Genomic DNA, 23,418 nt, shown 5'->3' with positions numbered 1-23,418 from the left:
TTTTGGAGCAGTTCTGACTATTAGTGAAGATTAATACCTCATGACTTTTATTCCTACCTCAGGATCTTCCAAAGGACCAAACATTTAGGAATTTTTTAATACAATAAAAGTCATTCTATTTTGCAGTAACCATATGGGTTTACTGTACATTTATATGTGCTAAAATACATGTGGGATCTTTAATGAACTTATTTTTCCTGCGTGTTGAAACATCTTGGCTATTTTATTCCCCTAGCAAGTATTTTAACAATTATTTCCAACTGTGCTAAAAATGAGTAAAACAATGAGAAAGCAGAAGGATAAGTAGCTTATAAGGCTACTCTAATAATAAATAAATCATTATTATTCTGTTATCCTTTAATTTTCTTATTATGTTGCCCAAAGCATTACATTATCATCTAAAAAGGTATAAAAAAAGTCTGGAGACAAAATCCAGGTAGTTCTTTTTTTGTTTGTTTTTTTTGTTTTTTTTGCATTCATTAAACAAAATTGAGAAATTCAGAATTTTTAATTTTTTTTTACCATAATGGCAAAGAAGAATTGACAGAAGAATTTTCATAATTATTAGACAAACCAGAAGATGAATGCAAAGAGACAACCACTGTAGGCTCTAATGATGAAGGTGAAATTGAATCATATAAGTGTAATTTCAACACTGAATCCTTGGATGATGGTACTCTAGATTTTCTCAAACTCCTGAATTTTAATGAGTGAACTGGGTTTTTATTTTTATTTTTTTGCCTATGCTGCGTGGCTTGTGGGATCTTAGTTTCCGACCAGGGATTGAACCAGGCCTTTGGCAGTGAAAGCACCCAGTCCTAACCAGTGGACCGCCAGGGAATTCCCTGAACTGTTTATTTTTAAGGATGAAAGGGGAAGGACAGGCATTCTCTTATAGTTAGTCATTCTACAGCAAGGAATTCATCATGCAGTATTGTATTCCTGAGAAGATGACTGTCCTAAAAGTTATGGACCATTAACATTTTCAGAAGTGTTGCATTTTGAAGTGACAAATGCAAAAAGAAGAACCAGAATTGATAAACCTAAAACCTGTTAGAAATGGTTTTTGAATTTGAAATCACTGTTTTAAAAGGTGACTATGTTCCAGGTTTATTCATGACAGTTGATCAGTTGCATTCAAAGGGCGTTGTCCATTTCATATATATATACTTTCAGAAACAAGAATATAGTTTGGGGTTAAAATTCAAATGAAAATTTCTATTGAAGTTTTTCACAATCCATTTTATTCCTCTGTAAATTATTTATAAAATGATTTAAATGTAAAGGAATGAAAAGGTCCATTGGATCTAGATTATATTGTAGAAACTGGGCAGTAGACGGAGTTCAGGGAGCATTGTTAGAATGAAGGATAGGCATGCACCTGTCCTTATTTGTAGCAGAATCAGGAGATATGGAATGGGACAAAAGTGGAGATTTAATTTGAGGTGGTTTTTCTTTTTTAGTATTACGAAGGGAAATAGTGAAGTAATTAATTTTTTTGTTGTGATAAAATGCACATACCATAAAATTTTCCATTTTTAAGTATACAGTTCAGTGGAGTTAAATACACTTATAATGTTACCACCATCACCACCATCTAGTGTCAGAACTTTCTCATCACCCCCAAAAGAAAACCCTGTGCCTATTTTACAGTCATTCCCCATTCTTCCCTCTCCCTACCAGCTGGCAACCACTAAACTGCTTTCTGTCTCTTTGGATCTGCTTATTCTTGATATCTCATATAAGTGAAATCATGCAACATGTGTCCTGGTGCTTTCAGTTAGCAGGATGTTTTCAGGGTTTTTCCATTCGTAGCATGAATCAGTACTTCATTCTTTTTTACGGCTGAATAGTACTCCCTTGTATGGGCACACCACAGTTTCCCATTCATCAGTTGATGAACATTTGGGCTCTTTCTATCTTTTGGCTGTTGTGAATAATGCTGCTATGAACATTCACGTACAAGTTTTTGTCTGAACACCTGTTATTATCTATATTTATAGATGAGAAACTAAACTACAGAGGTAGAGGCATAATAGCTTGAGGTCACACAGGTGAAAATTGAAGCTGGGGGTACAAATCTAGGCAGTCTGATGTCAGAACCTATATTCTTTAACCACTGTGCTTAACCTGGTAGCTAGTAGGTGTCCAATAAATGTTAATCAGTTTTTCCTCATTTTGAGGCCTTCTTTGGGTTTGACAGCAACAATTTTACATTTTTAACCTCTACTTTAAGTAACAGCCAATTGAAATTATTGCTATGGGTACTACTGAATTTATACTTCAATGCTATATCTTTACTGGTTACAGTTTGGCTGTAGCAGCAATTCCTGAAGGTCTTCCCATTGTGGTCACAGTGACTCTAGCCCTTGGTGTTATGAGAATGGTGAAGAAAAGGGCCATTGTGAAAAAACTACCTATTGTTGAAACTCTGGGTAAGTCTCTGGTTAGAGCATGCTTATCCATTGACATGATAGTTTACATCAACAGGGGTCTTTGGGTTTTACAGTTTTTGTCTTAGAGCAGTACCCAGCCTTTTTGGCACCAGGGACCAGTTTCATGGAAGACAGTTTTTCCACAGACGGGGTGAGGGTGGTGGTGGTTCAGGAGGTAACGCGAGCGATGGGGAGCAGCAGATGAAGCTTCGCTCGTTCACCCGCCGCTCCCCTCCTGCTGTGCGGCCCCATTCTTAACAGGCCGCGGACCCATACTGGTCTGTGGCCCGGGGGTTGGGGACCCCTGTCTTAGAGGTTTACATGGTGGTGTTTGGCTTGTAGCAATGTTGAGTATGGTTTCAACAACCAAAAAAGGTCATTAAAAATTCATTTTACTCAGGTCAGAGAGCTTTAAATCTTTCTGCATCATGGACTGTTCCAATGCTTAAATCATGTAAAAAAAAAAAAAGTAGCAAATGAAACCATAGAGTGACAGAGAAATGTTTTCTTTTGACATCTCAAGGAAGATAATTGATAATTATAGATCCTAAAATGTCATTCTTGAGTTGAATTTATTAAGAACAGTAAGCATACAATAATTATATTGCTGTAACATAATTTTATGTGTGATATGAAAATTGTAACTTTATGTATGTTATGAAACTTCTTTTTATTTAGGAATGCAAAAATGTTGAATTTAACGTCTAGTTTGCATTTTAATATTGAGAAGGCAAAAATTCCTTAAAATAATGGCTGAAAAAATTATATGGGTTTATATTAAGGTAGCCTTGAAACTTTCTAGAAAATGTATAAAGTCACTACATAAAGCTAATATCAAGTAGCTTTGTAGAAATTCAACTGGAAATAAAGAAAAAGTCAGCATTTATCAGTATCTAATTAATTTTAATTCTAGAAACTGTTCATACCTCATGATGAAGTAAGCATAGGAGAGAAAACAACCTGAAATTATCCATGAGCTTGATTTGTACAAAATTCAGAGAAGCAGGGCAGGCTTCCAGAGTCTTTATTTTTAGTTTTTTGTGGTACCTCCATTCTGCTTTCCACAGTAGCTGCACTACTTCACCTTCACATCAAGAGTGTACAAGTGTTTCCCTTTCTCCACATCCTCACTAACATTTGTTATTTGTGATCTTTTTGATGACAGCCATTCTGACAAGACTGAGGTGATATATCTCATCATTTTGATTTGCATTTTACTGCCAATTAGCTATGTTTAGCATCTTTGTGAGTTCTGGCTGTCTATCTGTAATTTTTCCCTGGAAAAATGTCTATTTAGGTCTTCTCATTTTTATTTTATTTTTATTTTTTTATCTTTTTTTTTTTTTTGTGGTACGCGGGCCTCTCACTGCTGTGGCCTCTCCCGTTGCGGAGCACAGGCTCCGGACGCGCAGGCTCAGCGGCCATGGCTCACGGGCCCAGCCACTCCGCGGCACGTGGGATCTTCCCGGACCCGGGCACGAACCCGTGTCCCCTGCATCGGCAGGCGGACTCTCAACCACTGCACCACCAGGGAAGCCCTTTTGATTTGTTTCTAATGTGAACTTGCATTTTTCCCTGACTCTTGGTGACTTGTAGTGATTTATTCTTTAGGTTGCTGTAATGTGATTTGTTCAGATAAAACTGGAACCCTGACAAAGAATGAAATGACTGTTACCCACGTATTTACTTCGGATGGCCTGCGTGCTGAGGTACTCTATAGATTTTTTTTTTTAACAGCAGAATTCCTTTTCAGAAGTTTTGGTGTTTAGCGTTCCTAACCATTCTAGTGTCTTTAGAAGGGCTGCAAGTTAGCACCTGAGCATTTTCTGTCCCGTGTGATTCTCCCAAGGCTTGATCCCTCTCCAGTTGTGCAGTCCAGAAATGTTGATCCCCTTCGACACCTCTCTTTCAGTCTCCCCTACATCCATCTATTACCAGACTCTGGATGCCTAAATGAAGATGTTTCAGTGGCTTCCCATTGTGACCAGGGTCCTGAAATGGGGCTGCTCATAGCCCTATGTGTTCTGTCCCTTGTTTCCTTCCTCAGCCTGTATCTCTCCTTTGCTCTCCATACACCAAATACATTGACTTTATGGTCCTTTCAGTGTGACAGAATTCCTCCTACTGAAGGACCTTTGCTGCTGTTGTCACTACTTAGGACAGTCTAATGCCTCTTCAACCTTTGTACCTCATTTCCAACGCATTTCTTCAGAAAAGCTTTGCTGACCACCCAGAACTCACCCTGTGTTACACGTTTTCATAGTTCCATACCTCTTAGTTCAGGTGAAATCCTCTGTCCCTCTTCCCATGATACTCTAAGTATTGGGTTGGCCAAAAAGTGCCTTCGGTTATTAAGTAAAAATAAAAGACACATTTTTCATTTTCATCAAGAACTTTATTGAACAACGTATTCACCTTTTTGCTCCACTACCTTCTGCCATTTTTCAGGCAACCTCATAATTCCATCTTCCCAAAACTTTTTATCATTTTGAGCAAAGAACTGTCCCAGGTGCCTTTTACAGTCTTCCAGGGAATTGAGATTTTTTTCCATTAAGATAATTTTGTAAAGACCTTAATAAATGGAAATCCAAAGGTGCAATGTCTGGTGAATATGGCGGATGAATCAGAACTTCCCAGCCAAGCTGTTAACAGTTTATGCCTGGTCATCAAAGAAACGTGCGGTCTTGCAGTATCCTGATGGAAGATTATGCGTTTTCTGTTGACTAATTCTGGACGCTTTTCGTCGAGTGCTGCTTTCAGTTGGTCTAATTGGGAGCAGTACTTGTTGGAATTAATCGTTTGGTTTTCCGGAAGGAGCTCATGGTAGAGGACTCCCTTCCAATCCCACCATATATACAACATCACTTTCTTTGGATGAAGTGGCCTTTGGTGTGGTTGGTGGTGGTTCATTTCACTTGCCCCACAATCTCTTCCATTCCACACTGTTGTACAGTATCCACTTTTTGTTGCCCGTCACAGTTTGTTTTAAAAACGAAACGTTTTCATTATAAGTAGAGACTCACCTGTGAAAATACGGTCAAGAAGGTTTTTTTCGCTTAACCTGTGTGGAACCCAAACATCAAAGCAATTAACATAACCAAGCTGGTGCAAATGATTTTCAACGCTTGACTTGGATGTTTTGAGTATGTCGGCTATCTCCGGCGTGGTATAATGTTGATTGTTCTCAGTTAATGTCTCGATTTGATCACTATCAACTTCAACTGGTCTACCCTACCGTGGAGCATTGTCCAGCGAAAAATCTCCAGCACAAAATTTTGCAAACCACTTTTGACATGTTCGATCAGTCACAGCACCTTCTCCATACACTGCACAAATCTTTTTTGGCATTTCAGTTGCGTTTTTACCTGTCTTGAAATAATAAAGCATGATATACTGAAAATGTTGCTTTTTTTCCTTCAATCTTCAGTATTAAAATGGCTACACAAAAATTCACCAATTTTGATAAGCCTTATTTTAAATGCACACTGGTATAACAGCTGTCACATACAATCTAACGAAATTGTTTTGAATGAAGTTAAAGACAGTTAAGTGCTACTAGAGCCATCTTAGGGAAAAAACCAAACGAACCTTTCGGCCAACCCGATATAATAGAGCAGGAACTCTGTTGCCCAGCACAGGGTCTGCCTCATACTAGTAAATACTTGTCGAAAGAATAAATGAATGGATGAATTAATCTACTTTAAAAATTATACATTGGCAGCCCCTGAAGTGCATGTCAGTGTATGTGCATTGGTTAATTTTGAAGCTGGGTGAGGACACATTCCAATCTCTGGATTGGGATTGGACCTTGTGGGATTTATGGCTGGAATTTTCATTAACACTATTCATGATGGGAACAGTATTTTAAAATGTATTTATAGCCAATTGTCTGAGCAATGGAAGCATTTCGCAAATTGACAGAAGTTGTACTTAGGTCTATTTAATTCCATTTTACTAGGTCTTAAAATGAGACTATTGATATTTAGGGTGTTAGATTTGGTTAAGGATACCCAGTGCTATGTTGAATGTGCCTTTTCTGGATGACTCATAAGGGTCATTGGGGTTACATGTGCTTATATAATATGGTCCAGGTATGAAAGGTAAGATATAGGTTTCTCTTTTGTTTTAAGTCCATAATTTTATGTCAAACATTAACTGTTTGTTAATTCCTCTGAATTGTCCTATTTTTATTGTGATATTTAACTTTAATTTGGCTTGGTTTGTTCTAGCTGTATAGGATAAGTATCTGACTTGTCTCTGATTTTAAAAATTTGCATGTAATATATACTATGTTAAAGTAGTTTGTAAGTGCTAGGGTAAATCACTTGTCTCTGAGCCTGCATATTTGCAAAAAGAATTCTACTTTTGTCTAGGTCACAGGTTTGTCATGAATGTTACATGTGGTAATAGATTTGAATTCTTTTGCAAATTGTAGTGTTACATAAATGTAATGTTATATAAATTTAAGCTCACTCTTATATAGAGATTTTCATGGTTTATTTATCCTTTTTATAGTATATTGTAATTAGAAGCAATATAAGATTATATTAATTATATTAACAATTATGTTGTTTCTATTTACAATATACTATGCATTATAATTATTAATTAGCATAATTAGTAGTTAATGATTAGTATAATTAACTGTAGGTTTACCATTGTGGTGAAAGTTACTACCTATATTCTTAATGTTGTTTTAGACAAATTTAAATGCTTTTCTAGGTGTACCCACTAACAGTGTCATGATGTATAAAATGAAATGAATGCAACTCATAGCTTTTGGTCTTCGTAAGTATTGTCACTGTCTGCTGGTATTTTTGACTCTACTTTACGTTCCTTAGGTTAAGATAAAACTGGAACCCTGACGAAGAATGAAATGACTGTTACCCACATATTTACATCAGATGTCCTGCGTGCTGAGGTTACTGGAGTTGGCTACAATCCATTTGGGGAAGTGATTGTTGATGGTGATGTTGTTCATGGATTCTATAACCCATCTGTTAGCAGAATTGTCGAGGTAAATACTGCATTCTCTAAGAAAGTGGCTCTCTTCATAATGACTTAGGATGCAGTGATGGGTTCATAGTTTATGTGTATTTCTCTTAGGCGGGCTGTGTGTGCAATGATGCTGTAATTAGAAACAACACTCTAATGGGGAAACCAACAGAAGGAGCCTTAATTGCTCTTGCAATGAAGGTATGTGCCTGGTCTGTTCTTTGACGTGAAAATATCACCCTCACAAGAGAATGTGAAGCCATAAATTTCAGTATTACTGGCTTTAGGTATAGAGTGAAGAAGATTCACATTAGAGTGAAGAAGATTTGCATTATTTCATAGTTTTTATTGCCTTTTGGGAACCAATTTTATTCTTCCTGGAAATACAGAGCATAGAGGTTTTTCACTGTAACTTTATATCTCCTACATGCAGCATACAAACTAATGACCAGTGATGGTTTTGTTCTTATGAAGTAATGCTCTTGTCTTCCATAATATTCAGAGTGTAGTGTGAAAAGCTGTATAAATGTGTATAATAAACATATGTGTAATAAATGCCAATTTTCAAATGCATAAGAGGCAGCATTCTTTAGTATTTCCACATGAAGGTATTAAGGCCAGCATGAGAAGTCAGCTTTTCTTTTTCCAGTCTTCCATTTCCTTTCCTTCCCCTTCCTCATTATCAATTTCTTACAATGAGTGTAGAGTTAGAGTTTGTGTTGGGGAGAAGGGGTGCTGCTCTCAGTGACCCTTTTATCTGTCCCAATTGATCTCCTCTTCTAAGTCCTACAGTTGATTAAATGAGAAACCTAAAAGTCCAACCTGGCATTCCCATAACAAAAATAAAACTACTTTTAAGAGCAGTCTTAAGAAACTTCGAGACTTACATAAAACAAGGTGCCTCTAAATGAGGTTGCTTGAATTGAGATTCAATATAGAAATGTAGGTTGTTGTAACATTTAACTTGATAAAGTAAAATTGGTATTTCTATAATATATACATTATTTCTGTTTCCTTAACAGAAAGTTACATTCCTTTATCGTTTGTTCTCCTTGTAACTAAAACAGCATAGTATAGCTTTTTAAAAGATATTCAGAAGTTAAATAACAAGTATTTATTGTGTTATATTTAACTTTCTCTCTTTGAGAAACAAAGTGTGTGAAACCACCTCTTTATGGGTGGGGACCTCACAATTTAGGTAGGGAGTTAATAGTGACGTGCTTGGAACAAATAAAAGGCAGACCAAGGTAGTAGACAGTCTTAACATCGAGCCGTATGTAAGAAGAGTGCACATTTGGACTTGGGACCTGGACTTTGAAGGGGAGGAATGATTTAGATGGGGGTGGGGGGATAAGCTAGGGAAAGAGGAAGAATAAAAGCACAGAGAAATAAAAAAGCATGGACTGGATTGTGGCTTATGAATTGGTTAACGCGGATGAAATGAACAGTTTGATTGGCTCCGAGGGTGGTTAAGTAGGCTGTGTGGTGGGTTACTGGAGGATTTTTGAAAGCTAGGAAGGAGAGTCTGAACACGTTTCAGTAGACAGTAAAAAGCAATAAGCCAGGTTTTTGAATAGTTGAAAGAATATTTTTGAATATTTGGTGGGAAATGCAAAGGGTAAGGAAGGAGAAGAGCTACATGGCATTGGTAGTAGTCAGCATGTCAAGGGGTGGGGCGCAGGCAGGGTAAATTCGAATCTCTGAGAAGCGAGGAGTTGAATCTGAAGCTTCTGTTGATTATAAAGTATGTATTGGCTGGGCATCTTTATTTGTTATCCTGCTTCCTTCCAGAATTTGAGCCAGTTGAGATTTTAATATAGTCAGTGTTGAAGTTTTGCTCTGTATGTAGTTCAATAGCATGCCCTAGACTTTATCAAACACCTAGGCTTTCATGTTGAACATGTGTGCTGCTGTTCAGAGAAATATGGTAGGTATAGGTGGGGCACAGCTGTTTGAAAAATAATCCAGGTATCTCTAGCCAGCCTCTCTACAAGTTGTGACCCTTGTTTCTTTGTTAAAGGAAAAAGTAGTCACGTGTTGGTGAGAATTAACTTTCCTTTTGTGCCATATAGATGGGTCTTGATGGACTTCAACAGGATTATATCAGAAAAGCTGAATACCCTTTTAGCTCTGAGCAGAAGTGGATGGCTGTTAAGTGTGTGCACCGAACACAACAGGTATCCTTCCATTTATAGAAAACTTACTCTGTGTTATTTAACTAGATTACTGTTTTTCATTTATTATCCACCTTTAGATTTAAGCAGTCATTGAGCATAACACAGAGCAGCTCTGAAGTGTGTGTGATTCATAGTACACTCATCCCTGGTTGTTTTCATGTTCTCTTTGAATTTATGCATAGACATGTCAGTTTCGCTGCGTGAGCAAACAACTCAAATGAGCTGGAACCTGGTCTCAGTCTCCTGGAGATTGTGACATCAGTCTTGCAACATCTTTTTTGTTCTTGATGACAGGTTTCTGCTGTCCGTTGTCTGTGTTTTTCCACTGAAGAATGTCTTGTCTTCAGACTGAACAAAAACTACATTATTTTGTGGAAATGTGGTTACCAAATGTGTATAATTCATGTTAGTTGATCCAGCTTACAAACTGGCAAAACGAAATGCACTGATATTTCAAGCTACTACCTTATCTCTGGGTGCATTAGAAATTTTTACACAGTGCAGTAAGAGTTATGTACAATAGTTATCAACAGTGTATAATCATATCACTCATAGTTGCTATTACCAGCTTGATGCTTACACTTACTTTGGCCTTAAAAATATATAGCTGTTTTTACATTTTCTTTATTAGGAATTAATAAACGGTTATGTGTTTTTACCTGTGAGCAAACATTAGAAACCAGTTACATCTCTGTAGATGGGAATTAGATAGGTAGGAAACATTGGTTTTAAATTGCTCAACATTGAACTTGTGCCAGGAACTCTGATGATGAGGGGAAAAAAGATTTCTGTTTAGTCTTTAAAGGAACTTTTATAAACTTCAGGGAAGGGATACAGTTGGAAACAAAACTATAAAAATAAAATGCCTGTTACTTTAAAGCTTGTAATGTAAAGCTTTCAAAAATTGCATCAGAGTTAGGTAATTTTTAGCTGATGTCCCTTGTCTGTATAGTTACATAGCAAGAATATGTATATGATTTTATTTGGAAGGTGTATTTCTTTACATTTTATATATGATCACACAGTACTTCAAGATAATGTGGCTCATGTAAAGTTTGAAGATTTGACTTCAGCAATTTTGAATCTAACCTCACCAAAGTTGTACATTGACTCTTTTCAGTTGTGGGTAGGGGTAGGGGGTGGCAGGATATAAGTATAGAAAGGGCGTGATTATTCTTTCTATTTGCTGACTTGAAGAGTTTCTCTTAGAAAACAAAATCAACTGATGTAACTAACAAAACCCAAACCCGCTGACCTGACTCAGGATCTAGAAGAGGTCAGCCTGGCACAGATATGAAAAATGTACCAATTTAAAAACAGCCCCATGGGACTTCCCTGGTGGCACAGTGGTTAAGAATCCGCCTGCTAATGCAGGGGACAGGGGTTTGAGCCCTGGTCCGGGAAGATCCCACATGCCGCCGAACAGCTAAGACCATGCGCCACAACTGCTGAGCCTGCGTGCTGCAACTGCTGAAGCCCATGTGCCTAGAGCCCTGCTCTGCAACGAGAAGCCACCGCCTAGAGAAGCGGCACACTGCAAAGAGTAGCCCCTGCTCGCGCAACTAGAGAAAGCCGGTGGGCATCAAGGAAGACCCAATGCAGCCAGAAACAAACAAAAAACAGCCCCAGGCTCAAATAGTTTGTCTTCAGAGGACTTTCATTGGAACTTGACAATCTGCATTTATCTCTCCTCTCTCCCTGGAACCTACCAAAATGACAACCAACGAATAAAAGATAAACTAAAAAAGGGGAAGTATGGGAAAGACTTAGGGGGACAGGTATCTTTGAAGATGGGGCCTAAGGCATGGGGCTAAAAAGAGGAGAGCAGGTTAAAATTATAATAAGGAACCAACAGAACTCCCCCACTTACTTTTCTGTTTCTTGAGGCCAGACCAGAAATGTCATCTTGGGGACAAGAGTGGAAGGCAGAATTAAGGTTTAACACTAAACACAGGGTGATTAAGGGCAAGCTGTTGTCCTAGGTCCTAACTCCACTTTCTCAGAATGCTTACAGGTAGGTATCCCCATATCCTCATTCTCCAAGTCAGAAGATCGAAGAGCTTTAGAGAAGCTGACTGGTCCCAGGGAGATCCCTACAGTATGGAGTAGTCCTAAATAAGCTCTTTGTTCATTGGTAGAGTTTACCTGCTCCTGGCCTTCGTCTTGTCACTCTACTGTGAGGGCTACCAGTTGATAAACCCTGCAGTGCCCATGGAGTTTCTAGACCTTTATTTGCTTTGGTCTTGAATGTAAATGGACAGACAGAGATTGCGAGATACTTGGGTAAAGCCTTCAGTATGAAAGACACAGACCAAGCCAACAGAGAAAAGGGTCTCAGAGAAACAAAGATAGTGCTGGATGCTGAAGAAAATTTCCAAAGACCGTAAAAAATGACAAGATACTTTAAATAGAATGTTTTTCAAATAAAGTCAAGGAATCTATCAGAAAGTAGAAAAGTCAAAGAGGTGGACAATATAAAAGGTAAGGTGTAAAAATCAGAAAATTGATGTAGGAGATCCAATATCCACCTAATAGTGGTGACAGAAAATGGGAAGATTTTAGCAAATAATATCAGGAGATTTTCTAGAGGAAGAACTTCAGCTTCTAGAATAAAATTGCCCACCAGCTGCTCGGCACAATGTGTATGTTAAAGAGGGGTGGGGGTGAGAGAATAAACACACCAAGGCCCACGATCAAGTAATTTGAGGGCACTTAGCATTCTAAAAGCTTCCAGAGGTTGTGGGGTGGGAGGAAGGGCAAGGGGGGGGAGGTCCTACACCAAAGTTTAGGACTTTCCAAATGCGGCACTGCACGCTGGAGGCTGGAAGAAGATGGAGGAAAGCCTTCAACTGAGAAGCGATCTCTTCCCAGCTGAGCTTACATATGTGGGGGTAAAATAAAAATGTTTCCACATAAGCCTCAAAGTATATAGCCCACACAGCTTTTCTTAGATACTGATGGATGTGTTATTCCAAGGTAAGAGTATAAATCAAGGAACAGGGAGACTTAGAACCTCGTGAGTTCTAACCAGCAGAGGGGTGAAGGGAAGCTCCTGGATGCCAGTCATGCAGCAAGCCTGGAAATGAGCCAGCTCACACTGGAAAAGGAAGGGAGAGCACAGCCCGAGGAGGGAGGTCTCAGTCATAATACGGGAGTAATGGCTTACCTCCTTATTGGGTCACGTGAAAAATACATTGAGAAGGGCTTTATATGACATGGAGGAGCTTGGGAATAATGAGTAATAGGTGTAAAGAAAACTAAGCAAATAAAAAAAGACAGTTATTAACTTTATGAAAGATAAAACTTGAACAAGAAGAAATACATTGGGCTTCTGTAGGCCATGGAAACAACAAAAGGAAGTACCTTTCTGCTGCCTGTTTCCCCGTAACATCTGGTTACTGCTCACTTGGGGACCACAGAGATGAACGCTCCTCTCAATGTGAGCTCACACTGTCGTACCAAGGCAGAGGAGGACCACGTTATGCACAGGTTCCTAAATTGCCATTTGGAAGTGACACAAGTACTGTTCATGTTTATTGGCCAAAGCAAATCACATCTGACTTCAAAGTGGTACGAGGTGCAGGGAAATACATTTCTACCGTGTGCCTCCAAGGAGAGCTGGGATGTTTGTGAACTGCTCTGGTGGCCACTTGGCTCAGCAGTGAGGAGTTAGAAAGTGAGCAGAATACTGGTGAGTTTTGCTCTGCATGTATTATAACAGTGAGGAGAAGGAATAGATAGTGGGGGTGGCCAGACGATCACCTGTCACAGTAGACAGAGTATAAAATTGGTAAGTGAACAAGTAGCAATAAAAACATAATTAAGGGCTTCCCTGGTGTCGCAGTGGTTAAGAATCTGCCTGCCAATGCAGGGGACACGGGTTCAAGTCCCGGTCCGGGAAGATCCCACATGCCGCGGAGCAGCTAAGCCCATGTGCCACAACTACTGAGCCCGCGTGCCACAACTACTGAAGCCCGTGCTCCTAAAGCCCGTGCTCCGCAGCAAGAGAAGCCACCGCAATGAGAAGCACGCATACCACAATGAATAGTAGCCTTGGCTCGCCGCAACTAGAGAAAGCCCATGCGCAGCAACGAAGACCCAGCCCAGCCAAAAAATAAATAAATAAAAATAAATAAATAAATTTATAAAAAAATTAAAAAAAATTGGATTGCCTCTGTGGAGTAGGACTGGAGGTGAGGAGGTTTTGGGCTGGGGACTGTGGGTTTTCATTGTAAGTTTTTGTTTATTACTTTACTAGGGTGAAAAATAAAAAGTCTGATAATACCCATAATTGCAAGGTGGTTGTGAGAATTAAATGGGGTCACATGTATACATATAATAGCAGTAGTAGAAAGCCTGAACCATTGCTTGTGGGCTGACGTTAGATCTTTTTCCCTTTCCTGTTACATCGTGAGCTCAGAGTGCCTAGTGCGGAGCTGAGTGTAGCCTTGCCTTTAGTGTGGGGCTGAGGGTGTGGAGTAGATGCTGTGTTCTAAAGAGGATGCAGAAAACTCCCATGTGAGCTTTTAATCTTCACAGTTAAAGTGCTGTTCAAAGCCTTAGGCTTGAGTAACTTCCCTGGGGATTATGGGAATGCATGCCACTTGTTTTTGATTCCAATGGCAGATATATACAAATTGAAATTAACTTGAATTTATTTGCTGTGTTTTTTCTTCTTAGGACAGACCAGAGATTTGTTTTATGAAGGGTGCTTATGAACAGGTGATTAAGTATTGTACTACATATCACAGCAAAGGGCAGACCTTGACACTCACCCAGCAGCAGAGAGATCTATACCAACAAGAGAAGGCCCAGATGGGCTCTGCAGGGCTCAGAGGTAAGGCCATTTCAGCACAGTCCCCTAGGTGGAGAGGTAATGCCTTCTTTTAATTGCAGATGAATTCATGCTTCACATCTGAGCTGCACAGCTCTATTCCAGCGTTCGTAGAAGCCTGCCATTTCTGAAGTGTTAGGTTTTAGTTGGCTAATTGTTTCTATATTCCCAAAACATAAAAAGATGGGAACGTAGCAAAAATGAAATCTCTAGTTCTTACAGACCAGCAGTGGTCTCTGAGCAGGTGATAGAAATTTTATTTTAGACAAGTTTCTCTTGTGAGAAGGGTGATAGAAGTAAGGTGATATTACTCCTTTTGTTATCACTGGCTCTTGTTTGTTAATCTAAAATACTTTCCTAAATATTAAAAGACTTAAGCCTCTAATTCTTTAAACTGAGGTGGTTACGTACTTGTTCCTCATCTGCTGACTCCTTCCCTTGCCGATCACCAGAGAGGAAAGAGGTGCCCAGACTCTGCCTTGTGAAATGCTGCTGACTGGACAGTGACCGGGAAAGGGGGTCTGCTGTGCACACACACATCGGCCGCTTCTTCTAGGGACATCGTGTGTATGTAGTGTTGAAGAGCAGGGCTTGGGGCCGTACCTGGTTTTTACCTTCTGGCTTGTGGGGAAGACACACACACACACCCACCCATGCACACACACACACACACACACACCCATGCACACACACACACACACCCATGCACACACACACACCCATGCACACACACACACACACACACACACCCATGCACTTATGTAGTCTTTCTCAAGGAAATTGGAAGAGTTGGCTTCCTTAATTTTATTGTTATTTACAAAATGGAAGTCAAGCACCACAGTTCCTGGGAGCAGGAAACAAGTATAATTTACAGGACTTGTGCTCTTATAATAAGATAGGTTTAGAAAAGTATTCTTGTGGCTTCATTTGAGGGCAGTGTTTTGTTATTCTTAGCAGCTCACAGCAAAAGGGTTTCAAAGTTGGCTTGCATTTAGAGAGTCTTAAAGGTCTGGTATGTGTTCCCTGTTTTCCTTAATTTTTGTAGCAGAGTTTTCACACTTTTTTTTTTTTGACTAATTTTCTTCATCTGAAAGATTGTGGAGCTTTGTGTATGTGTGGTTTGGTGTCGTAACATTGTGAAATAGACAACACTTGGTGGAGGAGAACATCTTTCTTTCACAGGGCTTTGGGAAACATTCTGGGCATTTGTCCCTTACTTCACATCTTTTCCTCTTCTCTGCTTATGCTCCATTTTCCTCCTCCCCCTGAAGTTACCGTAATGAAGAGTAAAGAATAAATGAATAAAGATTTTAAGTTTAACTTGATACGAACTTATTTTATACTTATAAAACTTAAGTTTCTTAAAATACATGTCGTTAATTTTAAAATTGGAGTATGTTTCGTTTTTATGTTTTAAATATAAAGGAGGAAGTTGGGGACCCTCCACACCTTTGTCCCAAACAGTAACAGTAGATCTTCATTTGTGCTAAAGAAGCAAACAAATAAATACAGGATACTGACCTCTGGGCTAATACTACCCCTTCACTGAGAGTACCAGGAGCTGGTGTCCTTTTCTTAGGATTTGCTGATACACAGATTGATACTCAGTGCCCCCCTTCTGTTGCCATCTGCCTCTGTTTCAACCAGGGACTGTCAAGTGGCTCATTCTCTCCAGAGTGAAAGCGTTTGGGGCTCACATCTACGTAAATAGTTAGGTATGACTCGTACACTGGAAAAATAGAAGTCATTTTCCTCTAACCATGGTTTTCCAAATGTATCTCATCCTTCATACCTTCTGCTTGAATAAGAATGGATACTTCCCGTGATCCCTCTGGGACTTCTCAGTTTCCCTGTGAGATACATATGTTTAGTTTGTGTGCTTTTTTTGTTGTGTTTTCTTTGGTAAGTTGTTCAGTCTTATAATAGCCCAGATGGAGACACATCCCTCTGGCTCATAAGGTAGCTACCAGAGCTTCCAGAATTCTGAGAAAAAGCTAAATGGTATTTGGAAATGAATGGTACTTTGTGCTGTATCTTAAGTTCCCGAGGATGACAGGAAACTAACTATAAATGATGGTATGGTGGTATTATTTATATAGTTTTAAGAGAACCAAAGTAACAAGAAAATCCTATTAATGTTACAGAAAGAGTGAAAGAATATAAACTATTGTTGGTATTAGTGGTTTTACAATCACTTTACAAATTAACTTTACCTCCCAGGGTTTGTTGTGTACAAAATTATTACATGTTGTATGTAATTAATATAGCCTTTTCTTCAAGCTATTGAATTGTTCTGGAGGCCTATAAGATGGAAAGATGAAGATACATTAGGAGAAGCCACCTTCAAAGGTGTCTGTTTAAAATTGACTTTAAAGCTCAACAAACTGGGGCTTCCCTGGTGGCACAGTGGTTAAGAATCTGCCTGCCAATGCAGGGGACACAGGTCCGAGCCCTGGTCTGGGAAGATCCCACATGCCGCTGAGCAACTAAGCCTGTGTGCCACAACTGCTGAAGCCCGTGTGCCTGGAGCCTGTGTTCCGCAACAAGAGAAGCCACCGCAGTGAGAAGCCCTCGGCAACTAGAGAAAGCCCGTGCACAGCAACGGGAGACCCAGCGCAGCCGAAGAATAAATAAATAAATAAAACAAATCTATTAAAAAGTTTTTTTTAAAAAAAGCTCAACAAACCTATAGTTTTCCAAATAATTAATTGTATTTTTCTTAAGAGTCAGTAGTTTCTGCTGAAAGGAGCTGCATGTTTGCTATGTGAAAACATTTATTTGCTCCTCACTTGCCTTCTCTGCTTAACAGTTCTTTAGTCTTATTCTTCTTAATTTTTAATAAGTTAAAGCAACCCCATATTGAGAACCATTAAACTAGAATATCTTTGCATGTAATAACTTTGATTTTTAGAGTTTCTGTAATTACCACAATGACATTGTCATCTTAAGTCATTTATCTGAGAAGTGTTATGGTCTCCAGCGTTTGTAAAGTAAATTCTAATGGTTTTGTGATTCATATTTTCTTTTTCGGATTTTATTATTATTTCCCAAGTTCTTGCTTTGGCTTCTGGTCCTGAATTGGGACAACTGATGTTCCTTGGCCTGGTGGGAATCATTGATCCTCCTAGAACTGGTGTGAAAGAAGCTGTTACAACACTCATTGCCTCTGGAGTGTCAATAAAAATGATTACTGGAGACTCACAGGAGACTGCAATTGCAATCGGTATAACTAGGCTGCTTTCTTTGTTTTCCAGAGTTTTTCTTAAATTACTGCAGTGCATAGTTTTGTGAATCATTTGACATGAAGTGTGTTACATAATACTGAGTTATACAGTGAAAATTGACGCTTTTGTTTGCTCATACTCTATAAAATTGTGGGCAAAATTTTATTTTAGTTAAAAAAAGTAATACTATTAGTTGAAAATAACTAAAGCATTGTGAAATCACATTATTTTATTTACAAAAGAATAGTTGATTATTTTTAACCTCATAGTCCACTATGCTGACAGATAAAAGCACTAGATCATGAATGTGAAAGAAAATACAAAATTTAGTTTTTTCTTTCAACTTGAGTATAATTTTTTAAAAGCAGACTTTGTACGTAATTTGAAAGAAAATAACTTGTGTCTGTATTTCTGTTGTCTAATACATATATGCCTATGTTGTTTGAATGCTGTTTAAGATTACTTAACAAGTATAAGGAAATAAAATGGACATGGAAGTTAATCTCCCAGAACCTATAAACTATAATTCATACTGATAAATTTAAAATTTGCTGAAGTTCATTCATTCTTATCTTATTAATATAGAAAGAGACTGAGACAGGAATTTCACACTTTATGTAATATAAGAAAAATATGTCACTGGAAACATAATATTGTTGGGAAGATTGTTCCTAGAGAAACTTCTCAACATTTATTTTTATTTACATACAACTACATGATACCACAGATGAGCCACCATTTTGCCTGGCTTTGTTTACTTTATTTAAAATGCACTCTGATCTTCATTAAAATTGAGCTCCCAAGCAGGACCTGCTTGGCCTTGTTTCAGTTCTTAGGTGTGGTGGGTTAAATTGTGAAAACTCTTTATTCTTAAATTTAAACAAAAATAAAGTAGTCAAACAGAAAACCCCACACTTTTTACTAATTCAGCTCTGTTTGTCTTACTGTAGTCTGTCTTGTGATCCCTTCATATAAAGACATTTTATACTTAAAGAGAAAGTGAGTTGATAACAAATCTTATTAAAGTGAGCATCATGTTGACTAGCTTATCAAGCAAAACCAATTTGGTTAATTGTGTTTTCTTTCCTATTTCACTTCAGCTAGTCGTCTGGGATTATATTCCAAAACCTCCCAGTCAGTCTCAGGAGAAGAAATAGATGCAATGGATGTCCAGCAGCTTTCACAGATGGTGCCAAAGGTAGGCCTAAACCAGAGCCTTTCAGACTGAAAGGCCTTATTCTAGGTATTAGACAACTTCTACTGCTGTGTTAATGAAGCTGTTTGAAACATTTGAAAACAGTTGGGACATGACCACCAGGTTCGTAGGTCCAAATCATGAGATGAAATCTTATCATTGAAATCAGTCTTATCATCGAGAGTATTTATCATTGAAATCAGTCTTATCATTGAGAGTATTTATGATGTGATTGTTAGGAATATCAGTACTTTAGCAAGAGCCAAGTTTCCTCTGAGGAAGGTACTGTGGAAATTAACAGTGGTGTTTTGTATTTATAAAGTACAGAGTGGAGAGAGACCATCACTTCATACTTCTTACCCTTGTGTTCTATTTTAATTGAATGCATGTATAATGCTTTAAAAAAATTGAGATATCATTTGCAAACAGTAAACTTCTTCCTTTTTAATGTACAGCCCTAAGTTTTGACAAATGTGTGTGGTCCTTGTAATCACCACACAATCGTGTACAGGTTTCCTCCCACCCCAGATCCTCTTGTTGTGGTCAGCTCCTCCCTCTTTTTCCACTGCTTGGCAACCATCGATTTGTTTTCTGTCCCTATAGTTTTGCCTTTTCCAAAATGCTCTAAAAATGGAGGCATATAGTATGAGGGCTTTGAATCTGCTTTTTTGACTTAGCATAATGAATTTTTAATTGCTGAGTAGTATTTCACTGTATTGGGTTTGTGTTACCTATGCACTAGTTTAAAGGCATTTGGATTATTTTCAGTTATTGCTGATTATGATTACAACTACTCTAAACATTTGTATATAGGTTTTATATGAAAATAAATATTCATTTCTCTTAGATAAATACCTAAGAGTAATTGCTGAGTCATATGGTTATGTATGTTTAACTTTGTAAGAAAGTGCCAAATTGTTTTAGAGGGTGGTTTTATTGTTTTGTATTCCTACCAGCAATGTTTGAAAGGTCTAATTGCTCATATCCTCACCAGCACATGGCATTGTCAGTTTCCCCACTCCCATTCTAATAGGTGTATCATGGTATCTATTGTGGTTTTAATTTGCATTTCCCTCACAACTAACGATTTTGTGTATCCTTTTCATGTGCTTATTTGCCATTCATATATTTTCTTTAGTGAACAGTCTACCCTGCCTAGTTTTAAAAAATGTTTTATTTTTGAATTTTGAAAGTTACTTATATATTTTGGATAAAAAGTCCTTTATCAGATATTTGATTGGAAAATATTTTTTCCCGGTCTGTGGTTTTATTTTTTTATTCTATTAACATTGTCTTTTAAAGAACAGAAGTTTTAAATTTTGGTGAAGTCCAGTTTATTATTTTTTTCTTTTATGGATCATGCTTTTGATATGTTATCTAAGGACTCTTTGCCTAACCCAAGGTCACAAAGAATTTTTCCTGTTTTTTTCTTTTTAATAGAAGTCTCATACTTTTAGGTTTTACACTAACATCTGTGATCCATTTTGAATTCTTTTTGTCTTTGTGTGAGAAGTGGGTTAAGGTTCATTTGTTTTATGTATGGGTGTTCGATTGTTCCAGTACCTTTTGTTGAAAAGACTGTCCTTTTTTTTCATTGAAATGCCCTTTCAGAGCATCTGGGAGCAGTGTGGGTGTCTGATTTGTTTTAGATGTAGTGGGGTAGGTGTTTCCATATTTGAACAGGAGTGTGTGTGTGTGTGTGTGTGTGTGTGTGTGTGTGTGTGTGTGTGTGTGTGTGTGTGTGGCCTATCCTGATCGTTTCTTCCTGACATTTATTTCTGAAAGAATAAATCCTGTATTAAGTTCCCTGGGGGTATTGAGACAGAATGTACATTTAGTAAGTATATGTGAAATCTGCAGTTAATTAAACATTTTCCCATTAACCTTTGTTCATCCTTTTCTTCCAAACCTTTTCCCAGAGATGCTAACAAGTAGTGACATTGGACAGATTTGAAATTTCATTTTATTTGCTTTCTTCAGTTCACTCTCCGGCTCTCTGATAAAAATGCTAATGAACTCTGGAAACCAATGTAAAGGCAGTTAGGGAAGGAAGAAGTAAGTTACAAATTGCATCATCAGCCTGGACAAATTACATCATTGGTCATTTTCAAATAAGAGTTTTCGTGCATCAATTATGGCAGATGCTCTGATGCTATTCAAAGAGAAAAGCTCATTGAATTGCTTGGAGTCATCCTGCTCTGAGGAAGAATTCCATAAATACCAGGGCTTTTTTCAGGTTTATCATGTCTTTTGAAAACCCAAGTCTTTTCTTTCCTTTAGGTCCTTTTAATCCCCCCAACCCCTACTTTGTCTTTTTTCCCATTTTTATCTTGTGTTCATGTAACTCTTAAATCTTGGTCTTATGCTTTTACTTCAGATCATTTTGAAAAGTTTTTCTTTTATTAGTGTTAGAACAAAACAAAACTTTTCTTGTAAATTGCCAGCTCACTGAGGTTTTCCCACATGTATTAAAAATCATTAATGAATTCTGTTCCTCATTAAAACGTTTTTTGGCTTTCCTGTTTCCATAATTCTGTCACACATTCCAAATCCCTTAACATTTCTCTGTCCTTTTGACCTAGAGCCAGTTAGAAAGTAGTATGGAAACTGAATTTTGCTTAATTATTTATAAAGTCCATCTGGGAATTCTCAGTGTTTTTTGTTTATGATTTCTTGAATATGTTCTACATTTCCTATTGATAAAAATGGACATTCTCTTTTCTTGTTTGTTTTTTATAGCACTGCCTCCATTTAGGTTTTTACCAAACCTATTAACCAAGTCCCTATAATAAAATCCCAATTCGTGTGTTGTTTAATTTTTGGTATGTTGTCAATACTTATTTCAGTGCATCAGGTATCTTTTAATCTGTTCTGGAAGATTTGGGGACCTTTGGGAGGTTATTTTAATGCCAGGAATAATTTTTTTCCATTAGCCTCTCCTTTTCATATTTACCTACTTTCTTCTCTTCATAACTTACTTTCTGTTAATGTTGATCAAAAGAACTGTGAGTGCTGACCACAAATATGACACTGAAAAGATGGACCCATGAGAAGAGAAAAATCCTCTTGCAGGTTCCTTCTGAAAATACACAGCCTTTCTCCCTTTCCCTCCGTAATATTCCCTGAACTCTCTCTTTGCTGACACAGTTCTACTTCTTTCCCATTGTCCTTTTACCATCCTGTTGTCCTTATTCTGTCTTCTCCCCTCCTGCTCCCATAGTACAGTGATTATATTGTGTGCTTATCTTAAATCAGTATATTCACCCCCTTTTAGGTGGAGAAACAGACATAAAGGTGAGAAGATCATTAATAGAGGAATTTCAGTTACCCCCAAGCTTAATCCTAGCTCTGTGATAAAATGATATAGTTCAGTTTTTAGTCACTTCTCTGTGTGTGTGTGTGGTTTTTTTTAATACCTTATTTCTTCAGGCCATAATTTTGTGTCACTAAATTTCAATTTTTTTTCACAACCAAAAAGATTGACCTGCTAGTCCTGATGCTCTAAGGAGAATTTTTACTCCGTGCAGTATTATATTCCACATGATTCTTCAGCTTTGAATTGAGATCTGCTTAGTCTCAAAGAAACTGCTTTTATTTTTGAGTTGCCATCAAAGCTTTGAAATGCTGAAATCTATATCAAGTAATAGGTATACTGGATGCATGCCAAAGTAATTTGTTACTATACAAAAGAAGTATGTTTTCAGCCCAACAGTTGGTTTGTTATCCTTATTGCCATTGTCAGTGATAAGTTGCATTGGCTGTAAAGGAGTGATTTGCAGTGGTTTGAATGATTTGTAGTGGAGCAAAGGCAAAATTTACTCTGTACAACCTGAGTATTTGTAATTAGTAATTAGCCTTTTATTTAAAAATTCTGTAAAATCCACAGCCTTTGCTAGATGCTCTTGTAAAAAGTTCTGTAAAATCCACAGTCTTTGCTAGATGCTCAGTGCTGTGGGCTACATGATTAATTTCTGCAGTAATGTAGAATTTTCACTTAGAAGGTAACCAGTACATTTAAAATATGTATGCAGCTTATTTTATTTTATTAAAGAAATTTTTTTTAATTGAAGTGTAGTTGATTTACAATGTTGTGTTTTTTTCAGGTGTATAGCAAAATGATTCATTTATACATACATATATATCTTCTTTTTTTAAGTGAACACTTTTTTTTTTAACATCTTTATTGGAGTATAATTGCTTTACAATGGTGTGTTAGTTTCTGCTTTATAACAAAGTGAATCAGTTATACATATGTTCCCATATCTCTTCCCTCTTGCGTCTCCCTCCCTCCCACCCTCCCTATCCCACCCCTCTAGGTGGTCACAAACCACCTAGCTGATCTCCCTGTGCCATGCAGCTGCTTCCCACTAGCTATCCGCCCTACGTTTGGTAGTGTATATATGTCCATGCCACTCTCTTACTTCGTCACAGTTTAGCCTTCCGCCTGCCCATATCCTCAAATCCATGCTCTAGTAGGTCTGTGTTTTATTCCCGCCCTACCCCTAGTATCTTCATGACATTTTTTTTTCTTAGATTCCATATATATGTGTTAGCATAT

At 37.8% G+C, this 23,418-nt stretch overlaps 2 protein-coding genes across 8 annotated transcripts in view; one reads left to right on the top strand and one right to left on the bottom strand.

Annotated features, from left to right (window-relative positions):
• ASTE1 (asteroid homolog 1) overlaps window positions 1–23,418 on the bottom strand; it is a 102,814-nt gene that overhangs the window by 28,911 nt on the left and 50,485 nt on the right. The window lies entirely within an intron of this gene.
• ATP2C1 (ATPase secretory pathway Ca2+ transporting 1) overlaps window positions 1–23,418 on the top strand; it is a 120,090-nt gene that overhangs the window by 83,172 nt on the left and 13,500 nt on the right. For all 6 annotated transcript variants that reach the window (XM_055090043.1, XM_055090066.1, XM_007119865.4 and 3 more), the window contains 8 exons: window positions 2,311–2,435; window positions 4,047–4,144; window positions 7,357–7,452; window positions 7,542–7,631; window positions 9,503–9,607; window positions 14,288–14,444; window positions 17,494–17,664; window positions 18,766–18,863. In XM_055090043.1, the coding sequence (XP_054946018.1) occupies window positions 2,311–2,435; window positions 4,047–4,144; window positions 7,357–7,452; window positions 7,542–7,631; window positions 9,503–9,607; window positions 14,288–14,444; window positions 17,494–17,664; window positions 18,766–18,863 (940 nt within the window). The remainder of the gene's footprint in view (window positions 1–2,310; window positions 2,436–4,046; window positions 4,145–7,356; window positions 7,453–7,541; window positions 7,632–9,502; window positions 9,608–14,287; window positions 14,445–17,493; window positions 17,665–18,765; window positions 18,864–23,418) is intronic.

Source organism: Physeter macrocephalus, chromosome 1 (assembly GCF_002837175.3).
Source record: "Physeter macrocephalus isolate SW-GA chromosome 1, ASM283717v5, whole genome shotgun sequence".
Classification (NCBI taxonomy): Eukaryota; Metazoa; Chordata; class Mammalia; order Artiodactyla; family Physeteridae; genus Physeter; species Physeter macrocephalus.
Note: the sequence above shows the minus strand (reverse complement) of the source record. Positions and strands in the feature narration are given on the sequence as shown.